Raw genomic sequence first — 22767 nt, 5'->3', positions numbered from 1 at the left:
TAGTTCTCTGGAAAATTCAATGATATGACCACAGATAATTAGTGACAAATGAGAGTAACAAATGTATATATTAAATATGCTTAGAGGAGCAATGTGAGATGTACATACATGTCTTTATGCTCACAACTTGCAGCAGTCAACTCGCTTTATGAGGTGAACTAATAATTTATTTGTTTTCTTACGTCTCAGTGGAAACTTCTGTTTTTAACTTTTTAAAACTTTTGCCAGAGGATGTGTGTGCTTACCAGAGAGACAGAGGCAGAAAGAAGAAAAGTGAGAAAGCAACTTCCATGGGGAATGGTCACGCTTCAATCCCTTCTCCTCCTGCATTTCTTTTTGGGCACACATGCACATGCACCCAGTATGTTTCTCAAGTTGCTGGCCCAGGACTTGAAGCACAAGGTTGGCCATGCGGGATCCAGCCTCCTTAATGACCAGGCTACTAGATGGCACTAGGGACCTTTTTAAAAGATGTATTTAGAAATTCTGCTTTGTTATCATCACTAAATGAGAGCATTAGAGTTAAGTAAAGCAAAATTTAACCTGTTAGTTTTTATTGAGACCTTATTTAAGTCAATTATTCAAAAATTGAATCACAAACTTTGTAATCAAAGTAAAAAAGAAAATAATTTTTAAAAATGCAGGACACTCCATTAAAATAAAATAAAATACAGATAAACTACTTTTCCACAAACTTAGAATTTGATAGTTTGTTATTGCTTTTCTCTTCTTTTACATTCTACTTTTTTGGTATTGTGGGGTAGAACAGATTACAAGTTAAATGAATATCAATACAGTCTTATGAAATTTGAATTTCAACAAAGAAAACAATATCTTCCACTAAACATGACCTGAAAATATATCATAAGCAGATAACAAATGATTTCTCTAATCTCGCATAGTATTTAAAAACTCAAAACTTAGAAAAACATGAGGTATAAAAATGATGAACATTTTCATAAAAAAAAATCAAACACATCATAAATAAGTGTTTTCTACTCTGATGTTGTACAAAGACAACCAGATTACACTCAATTTGAGACATCTCCATAAAGCTCTGCAGATGTAAGATGGCATCTGATGGCACCTACATCCATAATTCTAACCTTCCTTAAAACCAGTCTTAACCTAGTTGAGTTAAAAAAACAAAATACCTGTTAACTAAAATAAAAAATAATAATAAAAGAACAAAACAACTATAAATCTATAACTCAATCCTGACATTATTATTATTTTTATTTCCAAGAATAATTACTGGTAAACATTTATATGGTGAAGGGAATGCATGGGTTTTAGGTAGGGTGAACGATGTGACTTATGCATTTAACATCATTAGACGCTGCCTCAGAAGGGCCTCAAAAGCTGTGCAAGGGCTTGTGTACAGTGTCCCTTCTGCTGAACATTCATCTAACATTTAGGAAACATGACATTTTAAATGAACTTGAATTATAAGAAGTCAGAAGGTTTTTTTTTAAGACGAACTCCTGCCAGTCCCTTCATTCAGCTTCATGGTTTAAACAAATACTAAGGGAGGAAAAAAGAAATATCCACAATTTTTTTAATCAACAAGTTTTAAAAAATATTTTTTCATTCATTATTATTATTATTCTTTAATTTGACCAGAGAGAGACACACACACACATAAAAAGACAGAGAAAGCAAGCTACCAGGTCTGGGACTCTAGTTGCCCCATCAGCCTGTGGGAGTCCAGTGCCTTGGTGACAGTAACTGCTGGCCCCCAAGTCAGTAATTTTTAAGATGAAATAACACTAGTGATTTGGGACTTCTATGAAAACAGAATTTTTGTTTCAGTAGAAAATCCTGTGATGTTAAATTATCTTATTTAACCCTTTTGTTAGTGCCTCTGTCTTTCTCTTTCATGGAAGAAATACACAGGCTTTTTAAAAAAAATTATCTCACTTTGTTTATACCTTTACATAGACTAGACAATCTCTTTTTTCCACAATTTTATGTGATATTTTAGCCAGTGTAAAGTGAACAGAAATGATGAATAAGAATGCATACTTAATGGCCATTTTAATTTGATGAACAGTGAGATTAGTGAGAGCATTTAAAGAAAGTCATGGTACCTACAATCGGGTAACGAATGACCTAGAAGGGAAAATTACATTAAAGTAGCTGACCAGGAAGGTTATTTACAGAGAAAACATGAATCTGCAAAGTAAAGCATTAGTATTTGATTTTGTTCAACTCCAACAGTTTTTCTCATTATCTTGAAAATGACTATTGGTTTTTTGGAAACGTCATGAAGCATTTTTACATAGAAAAACATAGAAAAATATGTCATGACTTTTCCAGTGACCCAGAATTTACTGGAAAAAGAGAAACGCAGTTCTATAATTTGAATGTAATGTCTATAATTTGAATGCAATGTTTTATTGAACTCCCTGGGCCTTCCTGACTTATTACACAGTAAGAGGACTAAACAAAATGAATTCCATGATCCTTTCCATTTCTTTTTTTTTTTTTCCTTAAATTTTACTAAGGGCACATGCACTCACTGAAGAGAGAGAGACAGGAAGGTGGGCGAGGGGCGGGGGTGAAAAAGCAATCCCCAGGAGCAACGGCCATGCTGTAATCCCTCTTCCTCCATTCTCCACTCCGGATTTTGGGCATGCATGCACATGTGTCCTGCGTGCCTTTTGAGCTGCCAGGGTCAACTGCACTGTTGGCCATGTGGAATCCAATTGCCATAACCACCATCACTGGTTGGCCCAACCCCTTCCATTTCTAAATGCTACAATTTAGTGCTTCTCTGTTAATATTCACTACATTTTAAATAAATGTTTTTCATTGTGAAATAGCACAGACAGTTCATTATGAATAAAATTTCATAAACACTTTAAAAAGTTGCCCCCTCCTTTTTTTTTTTTTTTTAAGGTTTTTGCTGTAGGATATAAGTATTCACCAGAGAGAGACAGAGAAAGAGGGAAAGCAAGAAATCACGCCCCAGGGGAGGATGACCATGACACAATCCCTTGTCCTCTTAGGATGTGGGGCACACACTCATGCCCAGCATGATTTTCAAGCCACCGGGTCTGGGGCTTGAAATGCAGTTGATCATGTCAGGAGTCTAGCACCTTAGCCACTACATGACCTGCTGACTCCAGTTGCCCCATTTTTAACAGTTCTATTAAAAAGCATATATTTAATAAGTAAAACTCTTATTTCTTTTTGCCTTAACATGGATGGCAAGACTTTCCTAAAGCATACATTAGAACAGCACTTTCTGTTCAGAAACACAAGCCAAAGGGTAGTTTTAATTAAATCACTATAAAAACTATATACAAGAATACTTCCCTGGCTATATTTTGTTAAATAAACATAAATATATTCTTCCTAAGAATGGTTCTTTTTGTCCTCTTTAATTATAAAATTCTTTTGTCCAATTATTTGAGAAATTTGTTTTTTTCAAAATAAGGGTAATTTCCAACCATAAAAATGCTATAGACTTTTTATTATTATACGTTTTATTTCAAAAGCAATGTGTTTTATATTTAAATTTATAAAGGATGTTTTTAAACTACTCACTTAAAATGAAGATCTTTGAAAGTAAAATGGGTTTCAACAATTCCTGTAGTTTTCACTCTCGTTCTAAGAACATCTTGTTGAGTTGGGATATAATTTGACTGTGCTATTCTGTCCAAGTCATTCAAGTAGCTGAAAAAACAAACAACAAAACAACATGGTAACAGACAAATCAGCCAATAAAGATCATTTAAAACCAAGAATAAAACACATTTTGATGCATGAAATACTCTCAAATCACTGGAAACTTTAAAACTTCTGTGTAATAATGGAAAACAACCAATATAAGTTTATTTCTTACATATATCAGAGTGAAATGAAAATGTTTATACTTCTTCACAAAGATGAAAGCTTCACAAAGCGTTTTCAGTCTTTTAACATTTTTTCAAAATGTGTACTTTGTTTCTTAAGGACAACAATTAGTAGTTCAAAGAAAAGACATTATTTATTTATTTACTTTTGGTGAGAAATTTAGGACTATAGTGCTCGTGTGCTCACAGAGAGACAGAAAGTGAGAAACCAATCCCCCAGAAGGGGATGGCCATGCCTCAATCCCTTCTCCTCTACTCTCCTCTTGGGATTTTGGGCACACATGCACATGCGCGCCTGGTGTGAGTTTTAAGCTACCAGGTCCAGGACTTGAACCGTGGTCAACTATGTGGGAATCCAGCAACTTAACCAATTATACTATCTGCTGGTCCTCCTGAGTTTGTTTCTTTAAAAAATTGTGATTACACTTTTTTGGTGTAGCACTGTGTTTATGTTCCAGACATTATTCTTTTGTTGAAGTGTTTTTTTTTTTTTCTTTTTAGGTTTTGGCTATAGGGTACATGTACTTGTCAGAGAGGTAAAGAGAGAAGGACAGAGAGATAGAGGGAGAGAGGGATAGAAAAATCACTCCCCAGGGGAGTCCCTTCTCCTCTACTTTTCTCTTGGGAGTTTGGGCACAAACACACACACACCTGGTGTGTTTTTCAAAATTGCAGGTCTGAGAATCAAACCATAGAGCTGGCCATGCAGGATCCCATGCCTTAATCACCACGTCATCTGTTGGCCCTCTTTTGTTGAAGATTTTTTAAATATGAATTTGACCAGCCACTGCAGTGCAGCCATAACCAACACTTCACCACGCTGAGGTCACATAGGAAGGTCCAGATTCATGTCCCCAGGTCTTACTGTTAGGGGTGTGTATGAGCGGCTGATTTGGGATCTGGCCAAAGGCTGGTGGAATGAGATGCTGTTTCCTGTCAAGCCACTTTACATTATGTATAAGAAAACACTGCATGTGCTCCTTTACTCTGAATTTTACTGTTCTCTAAATCAACACCTGTATTTTATCTCTAAATGCTTCTAGTTAATCATCTAGTATTCTTTTCTATTGATACCAAATATCTTGTGATGTAAAAATCCAGTGTTATCATATACAATGAAAATAAAAAATGTATACAATGTAGGATTTTAAAAATTGGGGTCAAATTATTAGGTCATCAGGAAAGTCATGACATTTTTCTATGCAAAAGCGCATCATGATTTTTCTAATGACCCAACATATGAGAGAGTCTAAAATTTATAGAAAGTCCAAATATGGAGAGATTAATGTGAACATAGCATTTAGAGAAGTATTTATGTACAGTGAAGGATAGAAATAGAAACACGAATAATGGGATGGAAAAGCTGTCAATCAGTATGGAGACAAGAATAGTCACGTCTTTTTTCCTGGAGAGTAAGGCTATTATATTAGTAGGGCTGTCGACAACCTTACACAGGAGTCTGGCGCAACTCTTAATGTCAGCTGAATGTGTGCAGCACATTCAGCTTATGAAAGGAGCTTATGAAAGACAACTTAGAAAATGAGTCTTGGTACAGAGGGGCACTAAACTAAAAGGGTGCCTCAAAAATTTCATGAAAAGCAGAATTAAAGCACACACTCATTACAGTGCCAACACTTTTTGAAATCCATGCATAGTTTTTTTTTTAAGTCATTTTCCATGAATTTTTTTTAGGAATCCATGTGTTGCAATTTAAAATGTTATCCTCTGTTGTTCAGTTATTTAGAATGCAGTCCTGCAAATAAAAGGAGCTCAATAAATACTTGACTTGGTGGGCTGGAAGTGAGAAAACAACGCAAACACTAAATTAGTAACAAAAATGTTTGGGACTGTCACATGTTCACGGAGTTGACACTAGAATACATAGAATGACAGCTTGAGTCATCTACACTGTATTGACTAAGAGTCATGATACACTGGTGTTGATAATCCTTCAGTACTTTATATGTGCTTTTCATTCCACAAACATAATGTTACACATTATTGTAAGACAATCTGATTTAAGAAGCAAAACAAGTCATGGCTAGATTTTACTTACTGCCCCTTTAACATAGTAAGTTACTCTTAAAATGCATTGATGACTCACTGAGAAATTTCTTCGCTTAAAACTGCGATCCTCCTAATAATCTCTAAAGATTATGTACATTTATATTTTAACAGGAAAAAAATAAGAATGAGCATTGTGAAAAACTCCAGTTAATTACATGATCACAAGTTTAAATGGGACCCGGTAGTCAACGGTCCTAATGGGCAATGTGGCAGCATTCCACCATCTCCAGCCAAGCTGCCCTCTAACCCTAGGTGAAAAGCTTGCCTTGACTTTCTTTGTTCTTAAAAAAATGGCTGCATTTAACTTTAAGATCAGAACTACTAGAAATGAAATAACAGAGAGCCAAAGTAACACATTTTTTCTCAATGCATGTCCTAGCAATATGCACAAGACTGAGTTGGTCAAAGATCGAGAGGGTTGAAAAGCCCCCCACCCCGTGGCAAGGAAGCAAACTTCAATCTATTGTCCCCAAGTGACACCCTTTAACTAGTGGAGTCTTTGCTGGTCTCAGCTCAGGGCAATCTTCTCGCTCCAACTGTGATTCCTATTTAAATCTTTCCACAGGTGCTGGTGGTGCCAAAAAAAAGTATTATTGCTTAAGTGTTGTGTTCTTCCTCTAAGTAGTTCTTCCAACTTTTCTTCTAGCCTCTATGAAGTCTGGTTTATGAACTCATTCATTATTAAACAATATCACACTGAGTGATGACTGTGTCAGGCTATAAGAATATAACATTAGGCAAAAACAGACACTGAATTTACCGTGTAGTGACAGAAACAGAAAATAATCAAGTAACTATGGCATATACATAAATCATGGGCCAGGAGGTGGTGCTATGGTAGCACAACTGGAGCCACATGAGAAAGATCCGAGTTTGAGTCCTGGGACCTCCCTGAGCACGTTGGGCACACACATGCCCATGATCTGGGCAGTTGAGACTGCAGGTAGATCGTGCCATGTTGGGGGTGCTCTTTCCCTCTCTCCTCCTCATCTCTCTTCTCCCATGGAAGAAATAAACAGGTAAATTTCAAATAAAAGTAATAATAACTGGGACCAGCAGATGGTGTAATGGTTATGTCGCTGGACGTCCACATAGTCTGGTGGTTTGAGTCCTGAATCCCATGACTTAAAACTCACAACGGGCGTGTGTGCATGTGTGTCCAAGATTCCAAGAGGAGAATGGAGGAAAAGGGACTGCAGTGTGGCCATCTCCTCAGGAGTGATTTCTCATTTTCTGTCTCTGTCTCTCTGGTAAGTGCACATACCGTATAGCAAAAAACAAAAACAAAACAAAACAAAAACAAACAAAAAACTCTCAGAAAAAAAACAATAATAACAACTTAGATCTTCTAATACCTGTCATCTTCTATCTAACCCTTACTTGTACCTATCTCTAAGAATCAATAGCCCTGTCAAGAAAAAGGAAAAATCTTAGAAAGTAAAATGAGTACATAGCACATGATTTAAAGACCAATTAATGCTACAAATATCATATCTGACATTTTTAAGTATGTGTGCCAAATTATAAAAACAAGTATTTGATTTGTTTTCTTCTCTGCAAATCACTAAACGGAAAGCTCCCTGATCAGGTTTGATCACAACTGGCTTTACAAACTTTCTAGGGCTACCATATGAAAAATCATGGCACTTTTGTCAATAGTGTATACTACATCGAGTCACATGCAATTGACATTTTTCAAGTTTAGAACTAGTTTACTAAGTGAGAAAATATCTTGGGACTACCAGGCATTCCTACAAAAATATCTTTATGGGGTGTCTGTCATTAAATAAGTAACTCTTCCCAGGCACTGTTAGTGAAATGAAAAGCTTCCAAATCAGTTACTTTCTCACTTAGCTAGCTCCAAGTAAACTATAGATACACCCAAATTTGGAGTAAAGTTTGGGAAGTTCCAGTTACTTTCTTGGAAATACACTGGAAACAGTCCCATTCTGCATGTTTCAATAAGCATTAAGTCTCTTGAGACACTATTGAACATACAGGAAATAGTGACACTGCTGTCTATAAACATATAACAAAAAGAAGAGTCCAAATATTGTCATTTGAAGACCCTAAATTGTGTAAGAATGTGTCAGCCAATTCTGCAATAAAATTAACTTACAGGTCCATCTGACTTGCAAGTAATTTATTTATAATAGTTTAGTTCCAAAGTTATGATTACTTACTATGCTGCAGAATCATTAAGCTGGTACTCTCGGGATCTGTTGAAACAGGCTTGTACACCACTATCTTTCCACAATCTCTTTATAACTCCAGCAAGTTCAGCAGTCATAAAGCCTTCTTCAGCAGCTCCAGCAAGCACAAAGAGTTGGCGGGCATCATCCTGAATATTCAAAGAGGATTTTTTTAAAAAGTAAGAATAGAGGCATGAAAGATAAGATATACAAAGGGGGACATTAGGGATTAGAAAATGATTTTTACTGGAGTATGGTAACTTCCCATCTCTAAAGCACCACTTAAAATCTATTTTCTACATTAGTAACATCTATCAAGACACTAGGTTACTGGAAGACTAAAGCTCATGAAGGAAACAATTATCCACTGACAGTTGGTTGTGTGGCTGTGTACTGAGATGATCATTCTTTTTTTTTGGGGGGGAGGTTTTTGCTATAGGGCGCATGCACTCGCCAGACAGAGACAGAGAGACAGAAAGTGAGAAATCATCTCCCAGGAGGGATGGCCATGCCGCAATCCCTTCTCCTCCATTCTCCTTTTGAGATCTTGGGCACGCACACACACGCACCCGGCGTGAGTTTAAGCCACCGGGTCCGGGACTCAAACTGTGGTTGACTATGTGGGAGTCTAGCGACATAGCCATTACGCTAACTGCTGGTCCCCAAGATGATCATTCTTAAAAACACAGAAGAATCTATGTTTTATTCCTCTCTCCCAAAAATGCATTTAATCTAAGAAACATATAACATCTTTAGAGAATACTTAAAAATAGAACCCAACTGTTAGCTTTCTGATATACTTTACAGAAGCAATGTAAGAGAAGAGAGAAATATATAACAAGTGGGAATAATTTCACAGAATGGTCTGAGATTTTCAGGAGACTTTAAAGTATGTACATATTAAAATCAATGGGGCAAGAACTGGGAACAGGTGGCTTGCTAATCCAGGTACAGAAAATAAATAAGCAAAGCTTTGCAGTAGAAATATTCATAATGTATATAGACGACGACATGCAAAAAATTCTAAACTGGAATACTGTATATAAAGTTAATTAAATTTAGCTGCTTAAATTTTGAGGCTAGTAATAATTATAGTTATTCTGATCCATAAGTAATCAACCACCCTAGATCAGTGTAATCCAAGAGAACTATAACATGAGTCATGAGTGTAACCTAAATTTTCTTTTATTTTAAAAATTATTTATTTTACATAAGCCCATTTTATTTTAAATTTTTATACATTCAATCACTATACATCACTTAACTTGTAAAGTGACTTTTCCAACATGAACATATTTCACACTAGTCCAGTTGGGGATATTATACACGGTATCGTCAACAGCTAATAATCCATTTCTGTATCCCATAAATGTCTTGCCTCTCTATTTTTTCTTCTTAAAGTCTTTCCTCACACTCTCCTCCTTCTCCTACCCTCTTCCCAAACTGTATTTGGCATCTATAACCATTTTCCATGTTTCTATATCCTCTAATCTTTCAGTTTCAGTCACAGAGTATGGATAGTCAGTATATATTAAGTGGAGACATGCATTGTCTCTCATTTATAACCTGGGTTGCTTCACTCAGCAGTAAATATTCCATATTCATCCACTTTCTACCAAAAGCTAGAGTCTTGTTGTTTTTTATGGCTTAGTAGTATTCCATAGAGTACACATGCCACACTTTTTAATCCATTATAATGTTCACGGATATTAAATTAAAAGAAATAACAGATACAATTAATTTTTAAAAATAATTATTTTTTTCGACTTTACTTATTTAATTTTGATCAGAGAGGGACAGAGGAGAGAAAGTGAGAAAGCAAGCTGCCAGGTCCAGGACTCAAACTGTGGTCAGCCATGTGGGAGTCCAGTGCCCTTAACCATCACACCACCTGCAGGCCCCCAGATACTATTAATTTTAACAATGTACTTTAACCTATATATAAAAACATCATTTCAACATATAATCACTGTAAAATTATGGACTATTTCATATCTACTTTTATACATATTAAGTCTTTGAAATCTGTTGGGTTTTTATACACACAACACATCTCAGTTCACACTAGACACATTTTAAATACTAAATAGCCACATGTGTGTAGTTGCTACCACAATGAGTAACATAACTCTAGTTTACAGGTAATAAGATAGTTAATACAAAGGCAAACTGTCAAGTTGCTATCTTTATAGAGATTCTCTTCAGTCTGAGGCAGATAGTTGTATATTAAATGAGTGGATAATCCCTAATTTCTCTTAAGGAGTATTTGTCCGAAGTAGTATAGCAGGTATTTATAAAGTGATGGCACATGTCATGATTAGGTATAGACAGAAGCATTTGGTGACATAGGCTAGCAAGGTACTAGCTGACAACATAAATCTACCCTATTGCCAATTTCAGAATCATTTTCTTTTCAGCTAGAAGCCATCATGAAAAATAATTAAGTCTCTCAGCATGGGAACATATTATTCAAGCATATGTTTCCCTTTTTAGGAAACCACAAGAGAAATGCCTGTAGGCAAGAACATGTGTACTATATCCTAAACAAAGCAAACCCACATAACGTGCTTTCAAATCACTCTTAGCACCATGAGCCTAATTCCAATAAACAGTTTATTCAATTTTCCAAATACCTAGACATAAGAAACTTCTAAACTTAACTTTGATTGATTAAAATACATCAAACATAATTTCTCTATTTTAGAAAAGTAATTTTGTACTTGTTTTAAAATAACCTTTTATTATATATTAATTTAATTTGAATAAAAATTGTTAATTAAAAAAACCAAATCCCTTTCCGTATAAGATCACATAAGATTAGTCTCATTGAACCAACCAAATGTCCAAACAGATGAATGGACTGAAAATGTGGGACACATGTACAGTACAGAATACTACTCAGCCATAAAAAAAAAAAAAAAGAAAAAAACCCTGGCATTTGATAGAAAGTAGAAGAATATGGAAGATTTGCTGATGAGTAAAGTAAGCCAGACTATGAAAGAGAGGCATTGTATGTCCCCATTCAATATATACTGAATGCCTGCACTCTATGGCAGAAACTGAAAGACTGGAAGATATAAAAGCATAGAGAACAACTGTGGATACTGTAGGCAGTGTGGGAGAAGGGTGGGAAAGGGGAGAGGGTGAAAGGAAGGGAATCAATGGGGAAAAGAAAGAAGCAAAACAATTAAGGGATACAAAAATGGAAAATTATCTCTTGATAATATATGTATGATATCTTTAGACTAATATACAGTGTATTCATGCTGGGGAAATTCATTTTGCATGTTATAATGATATATAGTGATTGAATGTATAAAAAAGAAATAAAATTCAGAAACAAAAATCATAATTGTACCAAATTTTTGAGGAAAATATCTGAAGAAAAGACTTAAGAAAGGTTCGAGATTTTAATGGCAAATGGCTCTCTTGTAGCATTTTAAAATGTCTCTCTCTCTCTCTCTCTCTCTCTTTTTTTTTTTTTAAAAAGATTCCACACCTAAAGGAGATCATACAACATTTTTTGCTTTGTGTGTGGCCTATTTGCTTAGGAAACAAAAGTCAGCTATACAGAGATAGAGAATAAAATGACAATTATCAGGAGAAGAGAGAGATATATTCCAGTTATGTAGATGAACAAATCTAAAGGTCTAATGTACAATGGGAAGGCTACAATAGTAAAATTGTATTCTACGAGAGACTTTCATTAAATAAGTAGATTTTATGTGTTCTTACCACAAAAATGTAGCTATATAAGATGATGCTATATCTATCAGTTTCACTAAAGAAATCTATTTATTAGCTATACATATCCTATATCATGTTATAAGCCTCACAGTAAAAAGCCACACAATAATAATAAAAACAAAACAAAACAAAACAAAAACTTGTAAGCCACAGGGTGTGTGCACTTGCCAAAAAGACAAAGAGAAAGAAAGAGGGAGGAAGCACTCCTTAGTGGGGTATGGTCATGTCACAATCCCTTCTTCTCCATTTCTCTATCCAGTCAGGATTTGGGGCATGCATGCATTCATATATGCCTGGTGTGTTTTTCAGGCCCCTGGGGCCAGGATTTGAACTGCACAGTCAACCATGTGGGCTCCAGCACCCTTACAGTTCCATAGCTAATTAGTCATCAGTCATATAAACCAGTAAGTCAACAATTAATAGGTAGCCATTTTCTAGCACAGGATTCATTTTAAAACTAGAGAATGATCTTATCTTGTCATGGGATTAGGTCTTTTAAAGATTTATGTAAAACAAAATTACATAGTAACACAAAAGAGCGCGACAAAGAGTGAACAATAAGGGTAGGGATTACTGAGTTTGTCAGGAAGACTCCAGGCTCATAAAGCAGTGTTCAGAAACTCTTTCGTTGTCTTACAATAAAAGAAGAAAAGTGCTATTTGCCAGGCAATTATTTGAGAGTACCAAGGAAAACTCACTGGAGGTAGCCAAGTTAAAATGGTTTTCGAATTACTAGGAATTAAATTAAAATACAGATGCTTTAAAAATGCAAATTCCAGTTCACATAATAGTACTCTGGGAACTCAGAAAGGATCTAGAAACACTACTGTGTCAAGAAACAAACAGTAAGTCTTCTTTTCCCAGTGATGGTCGGCAAACACCCAGCACACTGTATTTATGCTTAATGAAGCCCATTTTGGTGTTTTGCGGGGGAGGAGGTCGTGTGCATGGTGGGGGAGGAGGTCGTGTGCATGGTGGGGGGTGGGGGGAGAGAAGGGTAATTCTGACTGGGACTCACCATGTCATGGTCCTTCAGTCCCAAAGTCCCAGGTAGCTAGGACCACAGGTGCATGCCACTGAACCTGGGCCTCCATGTGCCCCCCAGTCATCATGCAGCAGGGCCCTCTGGCTTGTGCCACTGTGGCTGGATCGGCAAACATACTTTATGAAGCTGTCACTCACTCTAAGAATTCAGAAGAGTCTGCCCAAGATGGGGAAGAGAAGATTTTAAGGGACCATGATGGCTGTTTTCTGACATACAAGGATCATAAAAAGAAAGAGTAGACGTCCTATTTAGGCACACTTGGGACAAATGGCACATTTCAGTTCAATGAAGGAACATTTTTAGGGACCAGGCAGTAGCACAGTGGTAAGAAAACTGGATCTACATGGGAAAGGTCCTAGGTTTGTGAGGAATGCCTGAATCTCTCCCTCTCTCATAAAATAAATACACTTAAAAGAACTGCTGTTAATACTCAAAGTAAAATAAATACACTTGAAAGAACTGCTGTTAATACTCAGAACAAAAAAGGGAGGAGGAGATTTTAAACAAAAGACAGATAATTACTGTAATGGACAGAATTTATAAATGAGATGAAGCGTTGAAAATGGGAAACATCAAAATTTCCTCCTAGAACAGATAATAAATAATATGATAAATGAATGTTTAAAAATAGTGATACTGGGGCCAACAGATGGTCTAGTAATTGAGGTGTTGGACTGCCATATGGATGACCCTGGTTTGAGTCTTGAACCTGACGGCTTGATAATCACACCAGGCACATGTCCATATCTGCCCAAAATCCCAGGGGGAGAACGGAAGAGAAGTGACTGTGGTGTGGCCATCCTCTCCTGGGAGTGGGGGGTGATTTCTCACTTTCCCTCTCTGTCTCTCTCTGGTAAGCACACACGCCTTATGACAAAAACCTTAAAAAAAAAAAAAGTGATACTTTTGAAATTCTGGTCATAGGGATATGATATTGATGTCATGATTAATATATGTATGGAAATCCTTTGTTTCAAAGATTGAGTTTAAACATTTATTCATAACATTAACCAATGACATTGAATATCAAAAACAATGAGAAATTTTCATATTTAATCTACAACATTCTACAAGCATTCATTATCACTCACATAAACTCTAGACAGCTATCCTGTTCTTATCAAAATTAGTATACCCTATAGGAAATCTTAAGAACTCTAGGGGTGCTGTGGTTTGTATGTTTTCCAACAAAATTCATAGACTGAAATCTGGTGCGTCACTGTAATGTTGCTGAGAGGGTAGAAATTTAGTCTGTTGAAACATGAGGCCTTTAGGAAGTGCCTAAGCATCAGGGTGTGGCCACCATGACTGGATACTCAGAGGTTTATAAAGGACTGGACACTGGCAGATTACTCTGATTTTGCCCTTGCCATGTGATGCCTTGTGCCACCTCCAACTCCATCAACAAAAAGCCTCACCAGGGACCTGCAGTTAGTGTAATGGCTATGTCGCTGAGCTCCCATGTAGCTGACCGTAGTTCGAGTTTCAGACCCAGTGGCTTAAACTCACGCCGGGTGCGTGTGCATGCGTGCCCAAGATCCCGAGAGGAGAATGGAGAAGGGATTGTGGTGTGGCCATCTCCCCCCCCCGGGGGAGGGGAGGGATTTCTCACTTTCTATCTCTCTGTCTCTCTCTTTCTGGTGAGCGCACACGCCCTTATAGCAAAAACCTCTCCAAAAAAAACCCTCACCAGATGTGGCTCCCTGACCTCAGATCTTCAAAACTGTGAGCTAAATAATCCCCTATTCTTATAAAAGTGCCCAGTTTCAAATATTCAGTTATTAAACAAGAGGTAACTAGAACAAGTGGACGTGTCACTCCATGGCTCATGATGTTTAGCTTAGGTGTTAAAGAATTGCTTCAATTAAAAAATACATAAAAATAAAAAATTCATTTTCTCTAAAAACACAAATGCAATTAAAGTAAAAATGACTTCAGGCAAAGAAATAAGAAGTCATTTTTCTTTTTTCATGTAAGATTGCTTAAATGGGGGGAAAAGCCTTAAAATAAAATAATCTAAGTTAATTTTAACTGAATTGCAAAGAGTAAAAATTCTGACGAAACTGCAGCGAATTTAACACATAGCCTGAGCTTCATTATGTAAAATAAAATTACCAGTGAATTTATTACACAAATATAACTTTAATGTATATTCTTATGAATATTATAAATGCGGATATTTGAATATTTTTTCAAATTAACAAAATGGAGAAATATTGACATTTATATGTTCTTTGTACAGACAACAGAACTTGTTACCAACAGAGGTACGAGACCTGTGATAGTGATAAGTGAACTTAGGGAAATAGAAAAATATTGAGTTACAAGTACATTCTATGTGTCTTCAAATGAGAGTTAATAGTTTGCCACATGCATCTATTAGTATTTATTTCTCAGAATCAAAATACAATATTAAAAGATCATAGCTTCTTCATTTCATTGGGTTGTCAGGAAAGTTATGATGCATTTTTGCATAGCAAAATATGTCATGACTTTCTCAACAGCCTCACAGTTGTCAAATATAAATAATTCAATAATTCATCTGGAAAAAATAATAAGTAAAAATAACTAAGAACACTTTCAAAGAAAGACTGAAAGAAGAGGGCAGGAACTACTGGATAATAAAAGCCTATAATACATAGACCAGTCTGGTAGTAAGGCAGATCAATAGGAAAAAAAATACAAAATCGGAACTTACATGATAAAGTTAGCAAGATACAGCAAGTATGAAAAGATATAATTACTCAAAAAAACTAAACAAAACAAAACAAAAACCTGACGGATATTTAAGAGCAATCTGAAGAGGAAAAAAAATTACAGACATAATATATGTACACAATAAAACAAGTTTCAAAGCAATTAAAGAATAAGCACAGAAACGAGTGTTAAAAAAGCACACCCCTAAAAGACTTTAAAAATAGCATGAATATTTGGTAAATCTTTGGCTAATGTGAGACTGTTTGCACTAGCGGACAAAGCTTAATACATATGAGAGGTTTTGCTATATTTAAACATAATGAAAGAAATAATGGGAAAATAGTTTTTAAATTATAGGATCAAAGACAATAAGCAAAATGTGAGACCGTTTGCACTAGCGGACAAAGCTTAATACATATGTACATATAAACAGGTAAGGAAATAATCAAAACACCAAATGAATACAGACACAAGCTGCAAATATGGAGAAATAAAATGTGATCAATAAAGATATGAAAACCTATAACTACACTAAAAAATAAAAACTGCAATTAAATTAGCCTGAGATTTTCCAATAATAAATTTGTAAAGACTATTTTAATGTAAAATTCTTAAATTTGGTTGCCCAGAGTGTTAAAAGGTACTCTCATTAACTGTTGCTAGGAAGGTAAACTGATATAACCTTTCTCAAAAGCAACCTGGCAAATCTGGCAGGAAAATATTAACTACTGAAAATAAATTACAAAATGATTACGATAGAGAAGTGGTTCTTATGCAAGGAGGTTTAGAGGAGAAAGGGAGGTTGTTTAAATCAGCTCAAAACAAGATTTGCTGATTCTGACAGCTTAATATATTCCAAGTTAAGTGCTTCTCAGACTGTGATGAAAGCCCAGTCTTGTCTTTTGTCTTATTTTTGTTTTCAATCTCTTTCAGAAATACTACTGCTAGAAAAAAAATAAATAAATGGCATATAAAATGTAAACATATTTTAAAACATCAGCGTTGGGGCCAGCAGGTGGTGTGGTGGTTAAGGTACAGGACTCTCACATGGCTGATTGTGGTTTAAGTACTGGATCTGATGGGTTGCATTCTCATTTCCCCTTTCTCTCTTTCTCTCTCTCTGGTGAATGTACATGGCCTATAGCAAATTTTTAAAAAACTAAATAATTTTTAAAAACTTAAAAAAAATCAGAGTTAACATATAAATTACTCAGTCAATTGTTATAAATCTATCTAAACTCCTACCCTTAATTTATGTATTCACTCTATGCATATCTGTGGATAGTCACTAGTCCATGGACCACACTGAACAGTGATACTCTAAATGGCCAGTGCCTAAGACATGCTACTAAGCCCCTATGTAAGGCGTCTTTAATTTCACATTATTATAAACATAATAAATAGTCAATATAACATTATTCACAGATGTACTACCTGCATTCTGAGAAAGTTTTGAAAGGATAATAGGCATAAAATGTTATTGCACTGGGCCAGCAGAGGGTGTAGCAGTTACATCACTGGACTCCCATATGGCCAACCATGGTTTGAATCCCAGATCCGGTGGCTTAACAATCACTCTGGATACATTTGCATACGTGTATGCCCAAAACCCAAAGGAGAATGGAGGACAAGGATGTATCTCCCTGGGGGGTGATTTACCACTTTCCCTCTCACTATCTCTGTCTGTCTCTCTCTCTCTCTCTAACAAGCACACATGCCCTAAGAAAAAAACCTTTTAAAAAAAAAAAAGTTATAGCAGCATGCCAGCCTTGAAAATAATCTCTGCATAGTCCTTTAAAGCAAAGGATTTTTTTTTCTTTTTGAAGAGAGGTTTTTTGCTATAGGTTGTGTGTGCTCACAGGAAAGACAGAGACAGACGGGGAGAAATCACCCCCCCCCCTCCCCTGGGGAGGATGGTATCACTGCAACCACTTTTCCTCCATTCTCTTCTTGGGATCCTGGGCATGCATGCACACATGCCCGGTGTGAGTTGAAGCTGCCAAGTCTGGGACTTGAACTGCAGTTGACTATGTGGGAGTCCAGTGACATAACCATTACGCCATCTGCTGGTCCCCCTTTAAAACAAAGATTTTACAGCTTGGTATAATTAATATTTGCAAGTAGATTTCAAGATTCTTTAAAATAATAATTCATTAACATCGTTTTAACCTGTCTTTTCCTAAACAAGATTTGATTACAGCTAGAACATTTTGCCTTATCTACTGATTCTAAAATTTATGCATTTCTAACTTATTCAGTCAATATCTTAAACTCAAAAACATTTGTCAAATGAATGAATAAATGGTAAAATATTTCAAATAACCTTGAAAGATACTTGAAAATTGTAATTAATCATTAATCTTTTAAATCTTTGTCTCAATGGAAAAACATATGGCCTAGTAACTTATTAGAAAATATTAAAGTCATTTATAAAAAATAAAGGTTTACTGGGACCAGCAGTTGGTGTAATAGCTAGGTTGCTGGACTCCCAAGTAGTCGACCATGGTTCAAGTCCTGGACCCAGTGGCTTAAACTCACGCCAGATGCGTGAGTGTGCGTGCCCAAGATCCCATGAGGAGAATGGAGAAGGGATTGCGGTGTGGCCGTGGGGGTTATTTCTCACTTTTTGTCTCTCTGTCTCTCTGTCTTTCTGGTGAGTGCACATGCCCTGCAGCAAAAACTTCTCAAAAAGAAAAAAAAATAGAGGTTTACTTTACAAATTTCTTGAATATATATATATATATTTTTGTTCTACTGATGTTGCTTTCATTAATTTTTCTTTCCTATGAAGCATGAATTGAGCATGTACTAAAAACAACAAAAAAATAGCAGACACTGAGACAAAAAAAAAACTTTAGTCTCTATACACAAAACTTTATAGTACTAGTAGCACACAAACACTTATTTGAATATATACTAATCCATAGGAACTACAAAAGTAGAGAGTAGTAATAGTAATAAAATACTACTTCATACAAAAAATTTAAAAAATAAGCCAGGAAACCTTAAGTTAAAGGTTTCTGGTGAGGGAAAAAAAAAAAAAGGTTTCTGGTGAGGTTAAGTTTTACATCACTTATTTTAAAAAAGCATCAGTGAAGTATGAACCATACACAAATAAACTTAAACAGATTAAGCAACCAAACATGGACTGCGAGAAAAGAAGAAATATGAAGCGCTGTATGGATGGGACCACCGCTGCTCTCAGTCGAAATGCAAACAAGTTCCTGGGCCAGCTGAGAAGGCACAGGCCCAGTGCTTGGGCACCATTAACTCCAATACATGTCTTTCTGTCCTGTAATTTTATGGGTTCGAGTTTCTTTATTGACATTAATATAAAGGGAAAGAATGAGCTTATCATTCAAGGTCCCCTTCAGCTCTAAAATTCATATACATGGTTTTTAATAGCCAAAATATTCCCATTCCAAAGGTAAGCAAACTTAACATGGTTTTTCATTCCTTGAGATTAGACTGCATTTTAGTCTAGGCATGAATATAAATAATTAATCATTTCAGCCTTCCAAATTATAAAAACAGATCTTGAAGACTGCCAGTAAAAGTAGTTTCCTCAGTACTATTAAAAATTGTTATGGAATCCAGGGATACCCAACAGAACATGTTCCATAAAAAACACTGCTGCAATTACTGAGTTACCCAGATCACCTGATAGATAAGGAGAGTACTGCCAGAAAAGAAAGACTGATCCCTGTAGTCTTATCTTACCTACTTCTAAGGCACCTGACTCACTTTACTCACTCCTATCTCCCTGACTTCTGCAAAATAGTTTTGACTAGCCTAGGATGTGTAGTATGATTTTATTATGCAAGTTAGTCCTTTTACTCATCAGGCCTTTCCAACACACGTAATAACTTACCGCCCGAGCTGAGTCACCGAAGTCTATCTTCAACCTCCCCATGGCCCTGATGATGGCAATAATGGACTGGATGGTATTACTGTAGACGACTGCTTTGTACTGCTTACACTCCTCTTCTGAGTAACCAGCTTCATGGATAATTCTAATGAGACAGAAGAGAAAAGAGAACTCTTACTTCCTGTGACAGAAGAGTACACTTAAGCATTAAAAAAACACATTTAATGTTTTAAGTTTACTTACTTCATCTGCTTCACAATTGTACTTTTCCCAGATTCACCAGCACCTAAAAAATATCATAAAATAAAATTAAGCATTTCTAATTTCATCATCGCTTAGAAATACCTAATTCCCAACATACGCACACACACACACACCTTTTTCTGTGTTACAGCTGAACTATTTTATATTAAAATGAAAAATGAAACAGCAAATATACAGAATTAACAATTTTGAAGATTTTAATAAATAACATGAAGATTATAGTTAATAGAGTACTAATTTTTGCTAAATGATTATATTACAAATAGCTGTTGTTGCCACAGGTGGGGAAAATGGGTAACCACGTGAGATAATAGACATGTTAATCTGTTTCACTAAAATGTTCCAAACATTTTACTATGTATATAAAACATATATGTAGCTCATAACTTTTTTTTTTTAGGTTTTTGCCATTGGGCACGTGCGCTCACCAGAAGCAGAGAAAGAGAAAAAGTGAGAAATCATCCCCCAGGGGACAGCCACACCACAATCCTTCTCCTTCATTTTCCTCTTGGGATGTTGGGCATGCATGCATATGTACCTGGCATGATTTTCAAGCTGGCCGGCCCAGGACTTGAACCACGGTTGGCCATATGGGAGTATAGCACCTTAATCACTATGCCCCTTGCTGGCCTCTCTCCTAATATTTTGAATACCATATATATGCATATGCAATGAAATTTATTAAAAATTAAAAAAAGAAAGAAAATGAACTTTACTGCTTTCCAAACAGAAGAAAATCTTAGAAGTCCTAGTACTTCATAATGCTTAAATTCAATAAACTTACAGAAAAAAATGCTTTTACTGTTGTTGGTATGTATTCTCTAAAGCATTAAACAATTCAATCTTCTATAATGTAAATTAAAGCACTACAAATTAGTTTTATTCAAGATTTTGCTGCCCATTATTTTAACTGCTTGACAAATTATCTCTATCTTTTCTTCCTTCCTTGCTTGTTCTTTCTTTTCTCTTTCTCTTTTTCTTCCATGAGTGAGAGTAACATGGATAGAGAGGAGACAAAACTCCCATGGGAGTGTTCATGCTCAATCCACCTCCAGCTTCAACCAGCCCTAGATCATGGGCATGCACATGCCTGACATTTTCAGGGAGGTCTCTGGACACAAACCCAAGACCTTCACATATGGTCAGTTTCAAAGAGCACTACATGACTACTGTGTTGGCATCTGGGGCCTACTGAACAATTATTTTAACATTTGGCTTTTACAAAGTAGACAGCAGTGGTGCCAAGAAGCCATGATTTAAAAAAAAAAAATTGATATAGGGCATGTGTGTTCACTGGAGAGAGACAAAGAAAGAGAAAAGGACCCCCACCACCTCTGGGTTGTGGGGGGCGGTGACCACACCACAATTTCTTCTCTTCCATTCTTGAGGAATTCTCCAGTGTTATTTTCTTTTTAAGAGGTTTTTGCTATAGGGCACATGCGCTCGCCAGAAAGACAGAGAGAGACAGAGAGACAGAAAGCAAGAAATCACCCCCCGGGGGGAATGGCCACGCAGCAATCCCTTCTCCTCCATTCTCCTCTCGGGATCTTGGGCACGCACGCACACGCGCCCAGCGTGAGTTTTAAGCCACCGGGTACAGGACTCGAACCACAGTCGACTACGTAGGAGTCCAGCAACACAGCCGTTATGCTAACTGCTGGTCCCCATGTTATTTTCAAGCTGCCTGAGTCCAGGACTCAAAAGCACATTGGGTCACATGGGATTCAGCTGCCTTAACCATTATGCAACCTGGCTGGCCCTCAAGAATCCACGTTAAAAAATTATGTTAAGAATATATATATATATTTTTTTTTGGGGGGGGGAGAGATTTTCACTATAGGGCACGTGCGCTCACCAGACAGACAGAGACATAGAGACAGAAAGCGAGAAATCACCGCCCAGGGGGGATGGTCACGCCGCAATCCCTTCTCCTCCATTCTCCTCTCGGGATCTTGGGCACGCACGCACACGCGCCCAGCGTGAGTTTTAAGCCACCAGGTCCAGGACCCGAACCGCGGTCGACTATGTGGGAGTCCAGCGACACAGCCATTACGCTAACTGCTTGTTCCAAAGAAGATTGAAAAGACATTTTTGTCCCACATACTATCGGTCCCCAATGCTAGTAACAGTTTGACTATGCATTAGGTGTTTAATAATAGTGACTGGACATATATTGCATTGGAAAGAGCTATTTTAACATATATTCTTGGGAACCAGCAGTTCAATCTCTACATGTACAGGGTCTCCTCATGATCTGAGTCTCTACACTGTTATCCTAACATAGAAATAATTACAAATGAAGTGACCACTTATAAAATTAGGTCCCATTCTATTTTAAGAGATTTTTGGCATAGGGTGGATGCACTTGCCAGAGAGACAGAGACAGAGATGGTGAGAGGGAAAGTGAGATATCACCCTCCTCAGGGGAGAATGGCCACATTGCAATCCCTTCTCCATTTTCCTCTTGAGATCTTGGGCACACATGCGTGCGCGCGCGCGCACACACACACACACACACACACACACACACACAGAGCATCATTTTCACACACACACACACACACAGAGCATAATTTTCAAGCCACTGGGTCAGAGACTTGAACCAGTCAGCCATGTGAGAGTTCAATGACATACCCACTAGGCCACTTGCTGGCTCCAAATTAGATCCCTCTTGAATACCCTTCCCACTTAACAGGAACTACTCTCTTTACCTCATATTAGATCAATTATTGGTCATGCTCCACTCGATTGTCAGCTATCAAGAATATCTGGTGCACAACACAAGACGAGGAAGATGAGTTTACTATCGGGCTTCACATTCTCTTTGGCCAAAGCTACCTGTTCTGCAGGAATTTACACTTCTGTCTGGCAGACAGGTTGCAGGATTTTCATTATGTGGGCCTCATATTCTCATTTTCCAGGGTCTTTCTGATGGTGCTTTATGCTTAACTTTCCTGAAGAACTTACAGTTCCAGAGCACCTATTGCTGAGCACACCATAAACCTTCAGACTTATTCTTTTTCCTGC

General features: G+C 36.7%; 1 protein-coding gene across 1 annotated transcript in view; it reads right to left on the bottom strand.

Moving 5' to 3' along the window:
- Nucleotides 1-22767, bottom strand: part of GNAI1 (G protein subunit alpha i1) — a 99630-nt gene that overhangs the window by 13177 nt on the left and 63686 nt on the right. The window contains exons 2-5 of the mRNA XM_006154348.1: nucleotides 19720-19762; nucleotides 19480-19621; nucleotides 8111-8268; nucleotides 3553-3681 (exon numbers count right to left, since the gene is read on the bottom strand). Coding sequence (XP_006154410.1) covers nucleotides 3553-3681; nucleotides 8111-8268; nucleotides 19480-19621; nucleotides 19720-19762 — 472 coding nt within the window. The remainder of the gene's footprint in view (nucleotides 1-3552; nucleotides 3682-8110; nucleotides 8269-19479; nucleotides 19622-19719; nucleotides 19763-22767) is intronic.

Source organism: Tupaia chinensis, unplaced genomic scaffold, assembly GCF_000334495.1.
Source record: "Tupaia chinensis unplaced genomic scaffold, TupChi_1.0 Scaffold000406_1, whole genome shotgun sequence".
NCBI classification, from domain to species: Eukaryota; Metazoa; Chordata; class Mammalia; order Scandentia; family Tupaiidae; genus Tupaia; species Tupaia belangeri.
The sequence above is the reverse complement of the archived record's forward strand: the minus strand, read 5'-3'. Positions and strand labels throughout refer to the sequence as shown.